Below are 17,947 nucleotides of genomic sequence, written 5' to 3'. Positions count from 1 at the left end.
GCTGCAGGCCTGAAGTTTGCCAAATAATCAAATTCAATAATATTGCAACCCATAGTTTGGAAAAGTGATGTGCGAAGTCAATCCTCCGAGGAAAAAGAGAACTATATACATCAAATTCAATATGCAATAGGCTTTTTCTCTAGTGGTAGATGCAGGCAGCCACAATTTCAGTTTATGCACAAAAATTTGGATCTCTAACAAAAATATGGACAACACTAAGCGGAGCAATAGTCTTCTACAGGGCTTGTTCACTTAAATGAAATTGGCAAAATATGTATATATTGACTATTGCAGGCTAAAAAATCTGCACAAAAAGTCTGGGCTGGCTAATAGAGTGAAACGTTTTTGAGAAGACTATTAAGAAATTAAAAATCCGAGAACTTCAGAACTTCTGTCCTCTGACTCATTGCAGTCTCAGTGTTTTCTCTGTGATCTACCTTTAGCTAGTCTCGCTTGCCTCCTGCTTGTGATAAGTTTCTCAACAGACACCTTTTGCAAGTAGGAAATTGGAAGAAGCAGTGTGAAGGTGTATACTGTAGCATACTTTGGACATAGCACACACAAACAACATAGACAGGCAGTGTGAGTTAGGCGTTTCGCAACCCTACAGTGACGTTGTTCGGCCTTGACTAAGAAAAATCTAGACATGGTATGAAATTGTGATGGAATAATGTTGTCTTTAAAAGTTTGTTATTTTTTCGTAACAAAATACAGCAAATCATTAGCTAGGTCTTCATTCAGTAAAATAAATATTCTGTTCAAAACATATGTACTGCCTTTAAAGATCATGGCCAAAGCACAATGAGCTTCAAGCGACCCAAGGGCAGAAATGACAAGCAGTCCAAAAAAGCTCCATCCAAGCAGTCCAAAATAATTATTAAACCTTTCTAGACTCACCCCTCCGGCTTTAAGTAGTTTTCTCCTGAACTCCTCAGTAGGGTTGTTAAAGGTAAGCTTTTCACAGCGTAAATGATTTACAGGGGGGTGGCCTTCAAGGTGCAGAAATAGATCATAATCAAAACGAACTTTCTTAGGCTCTTCCTGTGAAAGAAACAAAAAAGCCCATTGAAGGAGCTGGTAATTACTTCAATTCTAGCTGTATTCACCTATACGGATAATGAAATAAATAAATTAAAAAAAAACAAAAAAAACAAAAACACTGGCGTTAAAAGCGACTATTTTAAGCATATGCTTGTTAAAAAATTTGTCACATTTTTGTTAATGTGACATCACAACAAATTTGCATTTAAAAGTGTCCAAAAAGTTGGAAAAAAAAAAAAATACCGTAAAAACATTTATTGTACAAAACTGATATGCGGAAAAATTTGAAACTTTTTTTTTTTACTTCAGATTTCTGGTATAAGTCAATTCATAAGTGACCATCTCGGTGTTTCAACAATTAACTTATCAAATAATTAGCAAAACCTAAAAAAATAACTAAAATATTTAAAGGGAACCAAACATCAGGATTTTCATGTATAAGGTGCAGCCAGTGCAGTACTGGCACTATCAGGCACTTTGTGTACATAACATCAGGGGGCAGCTCGGGTGTTTAGTCAGTGAAATCCAACTTTATAAAGTTTGAAAATTCGTGCACTTTTTGATTGACATGTACACCACTCTCCTAATGTCCGGGTGGGTTATGCACGTTTATCCCCGCCGCCTGTTCCTCCCTCTCACTGGCCGTATGTAAATTTCTCTCTTCAGAAACATGGCGCCGAAGTTGGCACCTGCGCATAGCGCTCATCTCCGGCGCCATGTTTCTGAAGCCTGCTGTACTTAGTATTTTGCAGGAGAGGGCGGCGCATGCGCCCTCGCTTCTTCAGATCCCGTTGTGACCGCGGGAGCGCGCGTGGTCACAACAGGACAACAACAGCTGATGAGAGGACGCGAGTACCTGCAGCTAATCACGTCCTCTCATCAGCTGTTCTGCGGTCACAACGGGATCTGAAGAAGCGAGGGCGCCTCTGCCGCCCTCTCCTGCAAAATACTAAGTACAGCGGGCTTCAGAAACATGGCGCCGGAGATAAGCGCTATGCGCAGGTGCCAACTCCGGCGCCATGTTTCTGAAGAGAGAAATTTACATACGGTCAGTGAGCGGGCGGAACAGGCGGCTGGGGTGGGGGTCGTGGATAAACGTCCATAACACGCCCGGATATTAGGAGAGTGGTGTACACGTCAATCAAAAAGTTCACAAATTTTCAAACTTTATAAAAGTTGGATTTCACTGACTAAACACCCGAGCTGCACCCTAATGGTATGTACACACTGTGCCTGATAGTGCCAGTACTGCACTGGCTGCACCTTATACATGAAAATCATGATGTTTGGTTCCCTTTAAGAAAAAATAATGTAATGTACAGTATAGAATTTATCAGTCACAGTCTGTCACATTACCTCTCGGGAAAATATACTGTATTTTTAGTTTTTTAAGACACCGAATTATAAGACGCACCCCCAAATTTAAATAAAGATTTAAAAAAAAAAAAAGTTAAAAAAAATGGGGTCCGTTTTATAATCCAGTGGGGTCTTACCGGGTAGGTGGGGCGGCAGTGGTAGTGGAGCGGGGTCAAAGGAGGCATGGGCGGTGCTGGAGTACAGCAATGCTGCGGGTGTTACAGAGGGGGGCCCAGATGTTCACTGAGGGCTGCGGCTCTCTGCTAGGGTAGCCGGCGCTGCTCTGTGCTGCCGCTCACTGCACTGGCCATTTTGAAGATGTCGGTGGTGAGGGAAATCAATAGGCCGGAGTCGGCATGTGCGCAGATGAGAACTTGAGCCGAGAGCTCCATCTGCGCACGCGCCAACTCTCGGCGCCGTTATCTGAAACCCTTACCATCGACATCTTCAGAATGGCCCGTGCCTCGCTGCCCGCCGCACAGAGAGCAGCGCCGGCAGCACAGTGAATAGCATCGTCCCTGCCTCCTGTTACCCCTCTCCACCCCCCCTCCCCCCGGTAAGCTACATTCAGATTTTAAGACTTACCCCTCATTTTGCATCCACATTTTTGGAGGAAAAGTACGGCTTATAAACTAAAAAATACGGTAATTGCCCACCCCTGGTATAAATGCAAAAGAGCAATATACATTGCTGAAAAAGGTACATCTAGCTCATCTCCCTCCAATTATACATTTCGTATCATACATATCTCAGTACCCAAATATTTGGACTAGTGCACAAACATATTTCCAATAAAATAAATGTGCCAGTGGGGGGTGGAGAGCAATGAATCTACACATCCAAGTATAATAATGTTATTTTGTAAACTATGGTATATTTCAAACCAAGAGAATATATATATATATATATATATATATATATATATATATATATATATATATATATATATATATATATATATATATATATATATATATATATATATATATATATATATATATATACATACACACATACATACATACATACATACAGTTAGGTCCAGAAATATTTGGACAGTGACACGATTTTCGCGAGTTGGGCTCTGCATGCCACCACATTGGATTTGAAATGAAACCTCTACAACAGAATTCAAGTGCAGATTGTAACGTTTAATTTGAAGGTTTGAACAAAAATATCTGATAGAAATTGTAGGAATTGTACACATTTCTTTACAAACACTCCACATTTTAGGAGGTCAAAAGTAATTGGATATTTTGTTGCGAATCCTTTGGAGGCAATCACTGCCTTAAGTCTGGAACCCATGGACATCACCAAACGCTGGGTTTATATATATTCTCAGTGCTTGGTTTCTCAGAGGACTTGGTCGGACCAGGAGGCAAGAGGGCAGCTAGTCCCGGCAGTGATACTCTCCTGTTGATAAAACACTCATTGTATTGAAACAACAGCGCACATCCTAATAAGTGACACATCCCTGAAATCCCTTTATAAGTACAGAATATCATATTGTATACAGGGATGAGTTTAAAAAGATACATCTACAATAAAGATGCACAGCCCTATTAAAAAAAAAGTCTCAAGTTTATTAAGAATATTTTAAAAGGTTCAATATAAAAAAATAAACACATAATAAAGGTGAATAAAAACCACATATGAACAAATCACCCTGGGGAAAGGGTCTGCTTAAGTACACTGTGTTTACATACAAGTGCATCTCAATAAATTAGAATATCAAAAAGTTAATTTCAGTAATTCAATACAAAAAAGGGAAACACATATTATATAGCGTCATTACACACAGAGGGATCTATTTCAAGTGTTTATTTCTGTTAACCCTGCTGTTCTGTTCGCATTTGCTATACACTTGTACTGTTCCCGGGTCAATATGACCCGACCTATTAATTCTTGATTTTTAGCTACTCTAATTGTTTTATTTGAATACTTTTTTCATTGAAATACTGTATGTGAACATGGTTGATCATAAACAAATGAAAAATTTAAATTCAAACTTAATTATTTTTTTTTTTTTCATAAAAAGGTTACACAGGCTTTTTGCAATTATCTTCGATTGTTGACATTCTGCACACAAATAATAAAGAAGCTTTACATTACTATTATTAAAACATGAAATTTAAGTTTTTGAAAACAAATTTATAAATCAACAAATGAAAAATCATGAAAACTTCAACCTTTTTAGAAAGAAAAAAGAAAAAAACTGAACTTGTTCATGCGTTTTTACACTGAACACAATAATAAGACACATGTCCTTTGCACAGATATTTTGAACATCCAGCACATGTCAGATTAGTCTTATTGTCACAGGAAGATGGACAGAAGCTACATCGCTTCCTTTTTTTGCTGGTAGCTGTGCTGGTGGAGGCTCTTTCTTGAGCATGCTGGACACTTTTTACAATGGCTGTTGCTCCATCACTTCTGGGGGTCACTTTTCTGCTCTCATTATATGGCCTCACCAGGGATTTTCCCAATTCCTCAAGAAATAATCTTCTTTTATGCAGCTTATTCCGGTTCCAATCGGGGTCGATTTCTCTCCATAAGACAAATGCATTGTATGCAGAAACGTCCAGTATGTTATAAAATAAAATCATTGGCCACCGAATGGTTTTGCGTTTGCATGTATATGTTGATATTGCTTGGTCTAAAGTATCAACTGCTCCCTTTGTGGCATTATAATCCAAAATAATGTCAGCCTTTCTGTCTTCTCTATCACTTACGGCATTGTCATGGTGCATTGTGCTCATTAGAATTACCTGTTTGTTTTTTGGAACATAAGAAACAACAGTTGTATTTCCAGAAAAATAAAAAGTAGAACTGTACACCTCTCTCTTGCTAAGGATACCTTGCGGTAGTTCAGGTTTGTCTTTTCTCATAGTACCCAGCATGGTAAGTTGTTTTTTCTTCAACATCTGGCCTAGTTGATAGGATGTAAAAAAAAGTTGTCACATGTGACATTTTGTCCTTTTAGTCCATGAGTCAAATCTAGAACAACACGCATACCCTGATTTTTTTCAGGTCTTTCATCAGGGGTTTTTCCTGTATACACCATTTTGAGATGAAGTACACATAAAAAAAACATAACTTTTGCTGTCAATAATAATCAGAGACCTGTAGAACAGTATAAAATGCTATCGGGTCATATTGACCCGAACAGTACAAGTGTAACAATCAGCGTGTAGCAAAAAGTAAACAAAAAAAAAAAATAATGTAGAGCTCCACAAATGAGGAGAAGTCAAGGAACCACTAGTTTCAAATCCTCATTAATAAAAAATCTGCAGGGTCTCAAAAATCATTTCGGGTCATATTGACCCGAACAGTGCAGCCAGGGTTAATGTTGATGATTATGGCTTACAGCCAATGAAAACCCAAAAGTAGTTCTCAGAAAATTAGAATAATTACTACTAAACACCTGCAAAAAGTTGCTAAGCGTTTAAAATGGTCCCTTAGTCTGATTCAGTAGGTTACACAATCCTGGTGAAGACTGCTGACTTGACAGATGTCCAGAAGGCAGTCATGGACACACTCCACACGGAGGGTAAGCCACAAAAGGCCATTGCTAAAGAAGCTGCCTGTTCACAGAGTGCTGTAATTAAGCGCATGGAAAAAGTGTGGTAGAAAAAGATGCACAAGCAACCAGGATAACCACAGCCTTGATAGGATTGTTAAGAAAAGGCCATTAAAAAATTTGGTGGTGGCGACTCACAAGGAGTGGACTGCTGCTGGAGTCAGAGCTTCAAGAGCCACCACACACAGACATATCTAGGACATGGGCTACAGCTGTCACATTTCTTGTGTCAAACTACTCAAGATCTATAGACAACGCCAGAAACGTCTCACCTGGGCCAAGGTGAACTGGACTGTTGTTGCTCAGTGGTCCAAGGTGTTGTTTTCAGATGAAAGTTAATTTTGCATTTCATTTAGAAATCAAGGTCCCAGAGTCTGTAGGAAGAGTGATGAGGCCACAATCCAAGCTGCTTGAGGTCTAGTGTGAACTTTCCACAATCAGTGATAGTTTGGGGAGCCATGTCATCTGCTGGTGTAGGTCCAATGTGTTTTATCAAGACCAAAGTTAGTGCAGCCATTTACCAGGAAATTTTAGAACACTTCATGCTTCCCTCTGCCGAAAAGCTTTTTGGAGATGGAAATTTCATGTTCCAGCAGGACTTGGCACCTGTCCACACTGCCAAAAGTACAAATACCTGGTTTAATAACCACAGTATCACTGTTGATTGGCCAGCAAACTCACCTGACCTAAACCCCATAGAGAATCTATGGGGTATTGTCAAGGGAAACAGGAGAGACACCAGAGCCAACAATGCAGATGAGCTGAAGGCTGGTATCAAAGCAACCTGGGCTTCCATAACACCTCAGCAGAGCCACAGGCTGATCTCCTCCATGCCATACCGTATTGATGAAGTAATTCATGCAAAAGGAGCCTGACCAAGTATTGAGGCATTTACTGTACAGACTTTTCAGTAGGCCAATATTAATGAGTTTAAAATCATTTTTTCTTATATAATCTAATTTTCTGAGATAACTTTTTAGTTTTCATTGGCTGTAAGCCATAATTATTAACATTAACAGATATAAACATTTGAAATAGATCACTGTTTGTAATGACGCTATATAAAATATATGCCTTTCCTTTTTTGAGGATATTCTCATTTATTGCGAAGCACTTGTATACGGTATATAGGTAGGAAAGGCAAGTCTCTTACATGTATTACAAGTAAAGAAAATATGTTGCACATAGGTCAAACATTTAAGATCAAAGCTTGTAAAAAATGAATATATTGTGATGTGTAAAACAAAAAGGGTCAGTAAGTTATGTACAGTGATTTAAAACTGTCAGGAATCCAAGCTGGAAGACTAAAATGACTATGATAGTCAATGTACATCACTAGGCCCACATGGATAACAAGAAAAAAAAAAAAAGTACAAATAATCACAGATGGAGTAAGAAAGTACTACAGAAGGTGAAACTATTAATTAGTAATAGCCATGTTATAATTATGTAAATTGAAGACAATGCTCTGCACAAAAATAATAGTCACATTCTCAAAAAGAGTAAACGGACAAATGTCAAAAAATAGACAAAAGAATACATCAGGTTAATAAACTTGAGATTTTATAGGGTTGGGCATCTTTATTATAGGTATAGGTGTGTGTATATTATATATATATATATATATATATATATATATATATATATATATATATATATATATATTATATTATATATATATATATATATATATATATATATATAGTTTTTCAGCAGGCTTTTGTTATGTAATCTCAAGACAGGATTGCTGTAAAGGCTGGCACACAAGTCCTTGATTACTTGCAATGTTTGTTTTAGCTCCAAGAGCTTATCATTGCTGTGACTGACTGTCAATAGCGCACCTGTAAGACTCCACCTGCCCCTGTGCAGCTCCCTGTCTAAACACATTATATATAGAGAGTCTGTGGTGGGCGGTGGCAGCTCACTGAGCTTTGTGACATTGCCAAATCTAAAAACTCTGTCGGACCCGCTGCACCCAGTAAACTAAGTTAAGCATTGTTGAATTCAGCATCTCTATGCCTACATTATGCTACTTTCAGATGAAGTAGCAAAAACCTGCTGACAGATTCCCTTTAACAATAGCTTGACACTCTCCAAGAACATTTTCCCTTATACTTACAGTTGGAGGCCTCTCACCTAGCGAAATCAGATTCCTATTTCTCAGATAAAAGACAAACAGCCCAAAACACGTGTCTGCAAATGGAGTGTCCAGTTTGAGGCAAGGCTTGTTAAGTGGAATTATCACTAGGTTTTGCTACCTCATCTGAAAGCAGCATAATGAAAGGAGACTGATTCCAACAACGTATCACTTATTTTATTGGGTGCAGCAATTGTGACACAAAGTTCTTAGATGTAGTAGAGCTCAGAAAGCTAACTCCGCCAACACCACAGCTGTGTACCTTGTCTATTGAACACGAGCTGCTTAACAGAGGAGTGGGTGTGGTCTGATGACTTGGCACGAGGCAGCTAGTCACCGCAATGATAATGTTCTCATGATAAAACCTTCCTTAAGAAATCAACAGCACATAGCTTAATAAATGACCACTTAAATCTGTGCTTTAGCCTTTCAGATTACATAGCAAAAGCCTGTTGATAGATTCCATTTAAAGGGTTACTAATGATTTAGGATTGCTACATTCAATAGGTGGCAATAGAACACACCTGAACACGTGCTACAAGCAGCACAAGAGAATTAATATATGCACTGCAAACAAAAAAAAAACCAAAAACTTGATGTCCATATGCTCTTTTGCAACTTTTTAGCTGCTTCGCAGTTTTGGAAGCCCGAAGCCGTTGAAAGAAGAAACCTGAGCGTTCTAAGGTGGCTTCTGTTTGAAAGCCTGCTGTATTTTATGTGTGGGAAAAAAGATGCCAAAGGCAAAGACGCTGTATACATTATTAAATAACAAAACCAGAACAAAAAGGAGACCCTTCAAGATAAATAGTACAGTATTTTCCTGAAGCATCTTCAAAAACTATACAGGTACATCAGTGCCGAAGACATGCACATACCCTTAGAGTAAATTGTGGTAATACCCATTATATTACAGGTATACAATTACTAAAAAAAAAAAAAAAAAAAAACAACCACCACAACAACACAAAAGAAAATCGCATATAGTCGTAACATAAAAGCAATATGTTGTGTCTATACTACAACCCAATGACCTCAAAATTGATAAAACTGAAGGGTGACTAAGGCTATGTGCACACGTTGCATTTTTTTCAGCGCGGAAAAAACCGCACCCTCTGGCAGAGGGGAGAATTGTAAACAATGCGTTTTGGAAAAAACGCATCAAAAACTCATGCGTTTTTTCGTGCGTTTTTCATGCGTTTTCTTCAGGTGCATTTTTGACCACATGATCCAGTGACAGTGCCACGGTACATCCAGTACACAGTGCCAGCCTTCCTGCAGAGATGTGAGTGTTGTCCACGGGAGAACGCAGCTGCCCATGCCCACGATTTGGGTTCAGGCCGCTGTGGAGCTCTATGCTACCTGCAGAGAACACTCTTGTCTCCGCAGCATAAATTGACATGCTGAGGCTCGGGAAGCTGCACCACAGGTCAGTTTATGCTGCGGAGAAGAGAAGCACAGTGGGCACGGGATTTCTAAAAATCCTTCCACCGTGCTTCTACTGCACAACGCAGCGTTATGGACGCAGGGAAAACACTCTGCGCCCATAATGCTAACAAACCCCGATTGTGGGCACATAGCCTAAAATGTGTCAATGGATGTCGAACATATATATATAACGTCCCACCCCCCTGCATATTCTAAGCTGGCGCCCTTTAGTGCCTTTCATGTGGCACTAAAAAAGTGCCTAGCCTTGTATTTAGCCCAAAAAAAAAAATAATTAAAATAAATGACGTGGGGTCCCCCCTATTTTTGATAGCCAGTCAGGGTAAAGCAGACAGCTGTAGCCTGCAAACCACAGCTGACAGCTTCATCTTGTCTGGTGATCAATTTGGAGGGCTCCCCAAGCTGTTTTTTTTCTTTTTTATTTATAAATAATAATAATAAAAAAAAAACAAAAAAAAAACGTGGGGTACCCCCCAAATTAGATCACCAGCCAAGGTGAAGCTGACAGCTGGGGTCTGGTATTCTCAGGTTGGGAAGAGCCATGGTTATTGGATTCTTCCCAGCCTAAAAATAGCAGGCCACAGCTGCCCCAGAAGTGGCGCATCCATTAGATGCGCCAATCCTGGCGCTTCGCCCCAACTCATCCCGCTCCCTGGTGCGGTGGCAAACGGGGTAATATATGGGGTTGATACCAGATGTGTAATGTTACCTGGCATCAAGCGCAGCAATTAGTGATGTCAAGGTGTCTATTTGATACCAGACATAACTAATTGACAGTAAATAGCAAAAAAAATTGACAACAAAAAAAATTTAAAAAAAACACTCCCCAAAAACATATCCTCTTTCACCAATTTATTTTAAAGAAAAAAAATTGGGTCCGCAGAATCCATTTTTGACGTCCCACGTCGCTTCTGCACCTTCTAGAATATGGGGGGTACGCTCAGGGAACGTGTCCCCCATTTTCTAGTAGTGCAGACCCTCCATTTGAGGAGAGTGGGTGCAAAGAATCTGCACCCACTCTCCCCGGGTCACAGCTGAACAGTGCCGAGCAGCAGCCGCCAGCCAGCGCACACTGAACACAGGAAGCTGTCAGCTGCTCGGCACATGTGACCAGCGCGCACTGTGAAGGAGGGGGCCGCGGGGGATCAGCGCTGTGACAGGTACGGGGGTTACCGGGGGACACCGGAGGACACCGGGGGGAATAGGGGGTGACCTGGCAGGGCCTGGGGAGCAGTTTTCTGTCGCATGTGTTATTGCACATGCGACAGGAGTAGGGCGGCCGGTGCGCTGCTGTGCGCACGGCCATGTTGGATTTTCGGGAGGGGGGTCGGGGGTCGGGTCGGGGCGGGCACTTTGGCGACACCGGGGGCTTTCCTGAACTTTGCCAGGAAGTGAGGTCAACAGGAAACCTCTTGACCTCACTTCCAGGTAAAATGCCTGCGTTCTGTATGCCGATAAAGCATGCGGACCGCAACAAAAAAGCAGCTCACTGCGTTGTAGCTGTGTTCTGACCCGCATCATTGATTTAATGGGGGAGAACGCAGCCACAACGTACAAAAGAAGTGACATGCTGCTTTTCTTTCCGCACCGATTTTTGGCATCCAAAACGCTGCGTTTAGAAACGCAGCGTGTGCACTGATTTTTCAGCTTTGTCATACACTTTGCTGGGAAAGCTGAACGCATGCAATTTGCCACTGAAACGCTGCGGTTCTAAACGCAGCGTTTTCGAGGTAAAAAACGCAACGTGTGCACACAGCCTAAAAGTTTTTTTTCTTCTTTTTCTTAAAACTCAAAAAAGAAAAGAAAAAAAAAAACCAAACATTTAAAAAGGGGGTCTTCCCATGAACAAACAACATTTTAATCAATATATCTTGGAATAAAAAAAAAATCCACAATTGGAGGTGTTAAAAAAAATATGTTCCAGTATCTAATGTATGTGTGCCTGTACTGTTTATGTACTATGTAATGGCTTTGTCTGACCTTGCAGGAACAAGGACTGACCAAATCATTTTGCCTAGGCATGGAGGAGACAAAAAAAAAAAATAGACAAGACAGCCTGGACAGCATGGGATCACAGCTGACTTTGTGAGGTAAAAAAATTGTTTAAAAGAACAGAGAGTCCTCAGTGGTTGATACCTTTTAATGGCTAACTGAAAAGATGGTAATAATTGCAAGCTTTCGAGACTGCTCAGGTCTCTTCATCAGGCATGGTATAACACAAAATCTGAAGAGTCACATATTTATACACAACAGGACTTAGAATAGTGCAGTAAAAAAAAAAAAAGAAAAAAAAAAAAAAAGAACAAGTTATATGAAACAGAACTATCTCTATGGCAGGGGGACAAGCTGTTCTAGCCATAAATACTGCACTATTCTAAGTCCTGTTGTGTATAAATATGTGACTCTTCAGATTTTGTGTTATACCATGCCTGATGAAGAGACCTGAGTAGTCTCGAAAGCTTGCAATTATTACCATCTTTTCAGTTAGCCATTAAAAGGTATCAACCACTGAGGACTCTGTTCTTTTAAACAATTTTTTTATCTCTACTGGCTAACACGGTACAAAGATATATTTTATTTGTGAGGTAAAACATTTCCCTGCTTTTTTTTTTTTTTTTTTTTTTAAGGATTTACCTTAAAGAAAGTAAACAGTAAATAGCAGGGACATATATAAGATTATCTCCGCAGGAACATTTTTTAAACACATCAAATTATATAAATTAATATTCCAAGATCTATTGATTAAAATGTAGTTTATGGAACAACCCCTTTAACAAATGCCAGTAATGCCTCCCTTAATTCTATTTTTTTTTTATTGAATCCTATTTTGTATTACAATTAAAGTGAGAAATAAATAAATGCTTTGTTGAAAGAGCTCAGTCCTGTCCTCATTTCCAGCTCATCATTGCTGCTGTATGTGGTTGTAAGAAAATTATCGCCAGCATATGCCTCCATCTGTGCCAAGTCTGCAGTAATAATAATAATAATAATAATAATAATAAATTTTATTCATTTATATAGCGCTATTAATTCCAAAGCGCCTTACATATGGCATCACTGTCCCCATTGGGGCTCACAATCTAGAGTCCCTATCTGTATGTCTTTGGAGTGTAGGAGGAAACCGGAGTACCCGGAGGAAACCCACCCAAACACGGGGAGAACATACAAACTCCTTGCAGATGGTGTCCTTAGTGGGATTTGAACCCAGGACCCCAGCGCTGCAAGACTCCAGTGCTAACCACTGAGCCACCGTGCCCAGTCTGCAGTAGAGACTCAAGTCACAAACCCCCACCTCTTAAGGGTTACATTTATTCTGCCCACAGCTGAAGACAGAACTGGTCAGAAGATCCATTTCTTTATTCTATGAACACTTTCTACAAAAGCTGCCTACTTCCGTCATTCTTAGAAAGCGCTGCAGACTAACACCGCAAAGGCAGAGACTATAATTTTTCTTTTTTAATTTTAACCGCCAAGTGTAGTGATTTCTGGGTTAGTGGTCCTTAACTCCTTGCCATCCCTTGTCGTACATATATTTCAGAAGCGATGGATAACTATTAGGGATGAGAGAAACCGAACTGTACCGGACATCTTGTGTGTGATGCTCATACTCGAACACATACTTCTCATGGAAGACCGTGGTCGAGTTCAGAGTTCAGATGCTGCTCGTATGCCTCATTAAGCTTGTTGAAAAGCTGTTTTAGCGGTGGGCTCTCCCACAGCCATGACAAGTACTGGCACGGCTGGGCTTGGCCGGCCGCATTGTGTCATTGGGTCTATATAGGACCTGGTGACACGATGCTCGGCACACCCTGTCCTCTGGAAGTTGAGAGAAGCTACTTCCAACCTACACCCCCCCAACATATTGTACACTTACACACTCTAGTGCCTGTTTTTATTTTGATCCAGATATAACTGTAGTGTGTTATAAATATAGAGGTAGTTATGCCAAGTATATATAGTTAGCGCATGTGAGTTCCTTAGCATTAACCCCTTCACCCCCGGACGATTTTTCGTTTTTCTTTTTTTTCTGTTCTTCTGAAAGCCTTAACTTTTTTTATTTTGCCGTCAATCTTGCCATATGAGGTCTTGTTTTCTGCAAGATGAATTCTACTTTTCAATGAAACCATCAGGGTAACATATAGTGTACTGAAAAATGACAAAAAAAAGCGTGATTGCACGATTGTTTTTAGGGTATTTTATTCACTATATGGTAAAACTGATGTGTCAGTGTGATGCCTCAGGTCGGTATGTGTTCGTAGATACCAAACATGTATAGGTTTACTTTTACCTAAGAAATTTAAAAAAATATTCAGAAGATTGTCCAAAAAAGTGTCGCACGTTTGCGCCATTTTCGGCGATCCACAGCGTTCTCATTTTTCAGGATATGTATTTATCAGTGACGGCTTATTTTTTTACATCTCAAGATGACGTTTTTAATGGTACCATTTTTGCACAGATTCTAAGTTTTCATCGACTGTTCTTGCATTTTGCGCAAAATTTGTGGCGACCAAAAAACGTAATTTTGGCATTTGGAATTTATTTGCCGCTACGCCGTTTGCGGATCAGATTGATGTTATATTTTGATAGATTAGGAATTTCTGAAAGTGGCGATACCAAATGTGTGCATATTTTTTATGTTTCGAACCCTTTAATTTTCAATGGGGTGAAGGGGTCATTTGAACTTTTATTTTTTATATTTCTTTTAAAAATTTTAAAAAAAATTTTTTCATACTTTTATTTTACCAGTCTTCCTAGGGGGCTATAAGGATCAGCAGTCTGATCGCTCATTCTTTTCTGTTGATCACAGCTACACAGCTGAGATCACCAGGAATACTAACATCTTGTTACAGACAGCACTCGGATGGGTGAAACAGGAAGTGAGTCATGTGAGCTCCAGGAGTCATCACATGACCTGTGCTACCATGGCAACCATCAGTTCACAGTGATGGGGCCAGGGAAGTGAAGATTTACCGTGACTGGCATTTATATCGCTCTGTCACATTTTGACAGTGCATCTTTACAGGTTAACAGGCACGAGTGGATCACGGATCGACCCGAGCCTGTGAGGCACACATGTCAGATGTTCAAATCAGCTGACATGTACAGGAATCGCCACCGACTGCCCACAGCAGCTGCCGGTGATTACAACTATATGGCTCAGAAAGTAATGTTATGGCCTGCGGTCATTAAGGGGTTAGTGTAAGGCCTCAATCAGACCTCCTTGTTGCACGAACATGTTTTATCTGTGTTTTTCACGGATACAACAGGAAAATATTACAGTCTATGGAGCGGTTATGTATTCATGAAGAAATGTCATTTTTTTTCCCAGCAGCAGAGATCACAAAGGTCAATACAAGTCTATGGGTCTGTGAAACTCTCCGTGTACTGACCTTGATTAACCTTGCAAAGCTTCTCCATTCTTTTGTAATTTATTTATCCATGCATGAAAAAAAATTGATGACGCATGGACCAAACATTGATTATAAAAAGTACCATTTTTGTTTGCGTATGTGAAAAATACTGATGTCTAAATGAGGCCTTAGACAACCATGAGGACTAAAGGCCGCTTTACACGCTACGATTTATCTGACGATTTCATGAGCGACGTGACACACCCAGATCGTAGTTACGATTTGCCAAGATCGCACATAGATCGTTTATTAGTGGTCACACGTAACAATCACACGTAACAATCTCAAAAACGACGCAACAGCGATCAGCGATATATTGTTTGACCAAAGCTGTCGTGTGGATATTGTTCGTCGTTTCCAGGGTGTCAAACGTACCAATATGTCTGCTGCGTTCCAAACGACGAACAATATTTTGAAAATGAACGACGTGTCAACGATCAACAATTTTCAACCTATTTGCGATCGTTTGGAGTCGCACGTAGGTGTCACACGCAATGACGTCGCTAATGACGGAAGTGCGTCACGGAATCCGTGACCCCGCCGACATATCGTCAGATAAATCGTAGCGTGTAACGCCACCTTTAGACTCACCGGTTTAAATATATGTCCAAATTAAGTACTGTAATCAAACAATAAAACACATGGTATTTAGGGGCCGTTAACCTATGTGCTTGTGGGGGAAGTTACCACTTGGCCTCCTAAAAAAAAAAAAAATATCACAAAGACCTGTCCTTTTTTTGATCCAAGTCGTAGGTAAAAATTGCCCTTACAAGTCTATGTATACAGATGACTTCAGTATGTAGCCTATGTTACAAGAGAAGTTGTATTTAAATATGTGAAAATCACTGATGAAATGTGATTCGGTAAAACTGACCAGACACCATTTAAAATCGGATCAAAGACATTAGAAGTCCACTGTTTTTATGTACAAGAAAAATCACAGATGTCTGAGTCTGAATAAGGGCTTAATAGCACATTTAGGCTATGTGCCCACGGGACTATGTACCTGCAGATATATCCGCAGGTTTCCCGCAGCACCTCCCCGGAATCCGTAGTTATACATAGCTGCGGGATTCCAGCGAAATAGCTGCGGAAAACCTGCGTACATTCATGCGACTTACCTGCAGAAGTCCCGGCCTCTATCTCCATAGTGGAGGGTCGGGATTTCCTCAGGTATTTCCGCAGGAATAATTGACATGCAGTTATGTGCGGCTGTAGGACATCCGCAGCATATTCCACAGCCGCAGATTCCGCAGCATGGACACAGCACTCCACATGTCCCATAGGATAACATGGGGAGTGTCTGTACTTGCTAAAACCTGCAGCAGATTCATCTAGAAAATCCAGATAAATCTACAGGTTTTCCACGGCAAAATCCGCGGGTACAGAGTGCCGTGGGCACATAGCCTTATACAATTTAAAACATTTCAGTTATTTTTATTTTCACCTTTTTATAATATATAAATGCAAACCATACCTATCACAAACATGAAATAATTCTAACATTTCTTTTTTAGCCCATATTATACAGTACTTTTATTTATAAAACCGCACAATTATTCTATGATAAATTAACATATTAGGTTTTCTAAAATTTGGATTGTCCCAAAAAATCTAAAATAGCTTAGTCTTAAATGGGTTAATGCTTTATACACACACTGTGAATTGTAATATCCAACTACGAACCAACCTGCATAATACATTAGCATCCATCTATTAATGCTTCGCACGCCATCGTATAATTGCACATTTAATGAAAGCATGATGAAAACACTAAGCATCTTGTCAATGAATCCAGGCCTGCATCAGCTCTATTTGGTTACACAAAGCATTATAGTGTTGAAAAATTGAAATATTTCTTTAAATGAAAAGGTCAATTGCGGCATTTAAAAGCTAACTCAATAATCCATTCAATAAAATAATCCATTTAATAAAGTCTACCAGCACCACCATACTAATTACGGGAGCACAGCATCTCAAGATCAATGAGACTGAAACGAAGACGAGAGAAGAAAGAAGAGATCTGGGAATAGAAGCTACACAAAATTGTCACCTTTTTCATTTTTAATTTGGAACGACTGTACCGAAAGGGACTGTTCCCGAATGTGTTCAATCTTGTGTTGAAGATGATTGACTGAAAACAGATGAGGGTTTGTAACAATGTACTTAATCAAGACAACAGTGGTGACCAAAAGTTGGGGGACTCAAGCAGCAAACATTGTGAAAACCAATCTTTGTGCCTGTGTTTTTGGATCTTTATACCTATGTTCACACTGAGTTTTTGGTTCTTTTTTTTCACTGGTTTTATACAAAATACTGTAAAAAGCAGATATTTATTGTATCAGCAAAACCTATGAGATTCCAGAAATCTCACACACACACACACACACACACACACACACACACACACACACACACACACACACACACACACCTGCTTTCTTTCTCGAACGGAAATGGCAGATTGTGACAGTGCAAGTTAAATGGCTGAGGCGGGGATTGTTCCGTTCCTAACTGCCATCGGAGGCCCCAATAGTTGTCATGGTAGCTCGGGCTCATGTGAGGACTCATAACGTACTTCCTGCAAGAGCCAACAGAGCAGCGGCTCTTAGGCCAGAGTCACACTTGCGTATGACTTGGCGAGTCTCGCATCGGGATTACCCAGGACGGCCGCACACTCTTGGACAGGAACGGGTTAACTACATAGAAATACATGCAACTGAGAAGCTCCTGTAGAGTGTGCAGACAGGAGCTTTTCAGTTGCATGTATTTCTATTTAGTTAACCCGCTCCTGTCCAAGAGCGTGCGGCCGCCACGGGTAATCTCGATGCGAGACTCGCCGAGTCACACGCAAGTGTGACTCTGGTCTTAAAGAGTACATTTTTGCTGATCAAAGCTTTGCAGCTCTCATCAACAGAAATACACAAGCAATCAGACTGCTGATCCTTATAGTACCCTACGGGGTCTAGTAAAATAAAA

At 40.1% G+C, this 17,947-nt stretch overlaps 1 protein-coding gene across 3 annotated transcripts in view; it reads right to left on the bottom strand.

Moving 5' to 3' along the window:
• MLLT3 (MLLT3 super elongation complex subunit) overlaps positions 1-17,947 on the bottom strand; it is a 485,346-nt gene that overhangs the window by 230,266 nt on the left and 237,133 nt on the right. For all 3 annotated transcript variants that reach the window (XM_075316277.1, XM_075316263.1, XM_075316270.1), the window contains exon 4: positions 898-1,041. In XM_075316277.1, coding sequence (XP_075172392.1) covers positions 898-1,041 — 144 coding nt within the window. The remainder of the gene's footprint in view (positions 1-897; positions 1,042-17,947) is intronic.

The sequence above is a fragment of the Anomaloglossus baeobatrachus genome, chromosome 1, assembly GCF_048569485.1.
Source record: "Anomaloglossus baeobatrachus isolate aAnoBae1 chromosome 1, aAnoBae1.hap1, whole genome shotgun sequence".
In the NCBI taxonomy this organism is placed as follows: Eukaryota; Metazoa; Chordata; class Amphibia; order Anura; family Aromobatidae; genus Anomaloglossus; species Anomaloglossus baeobatrachus.
This window is presented reverse-complemented; position numbering and strand designations above follow the sequence as displayed.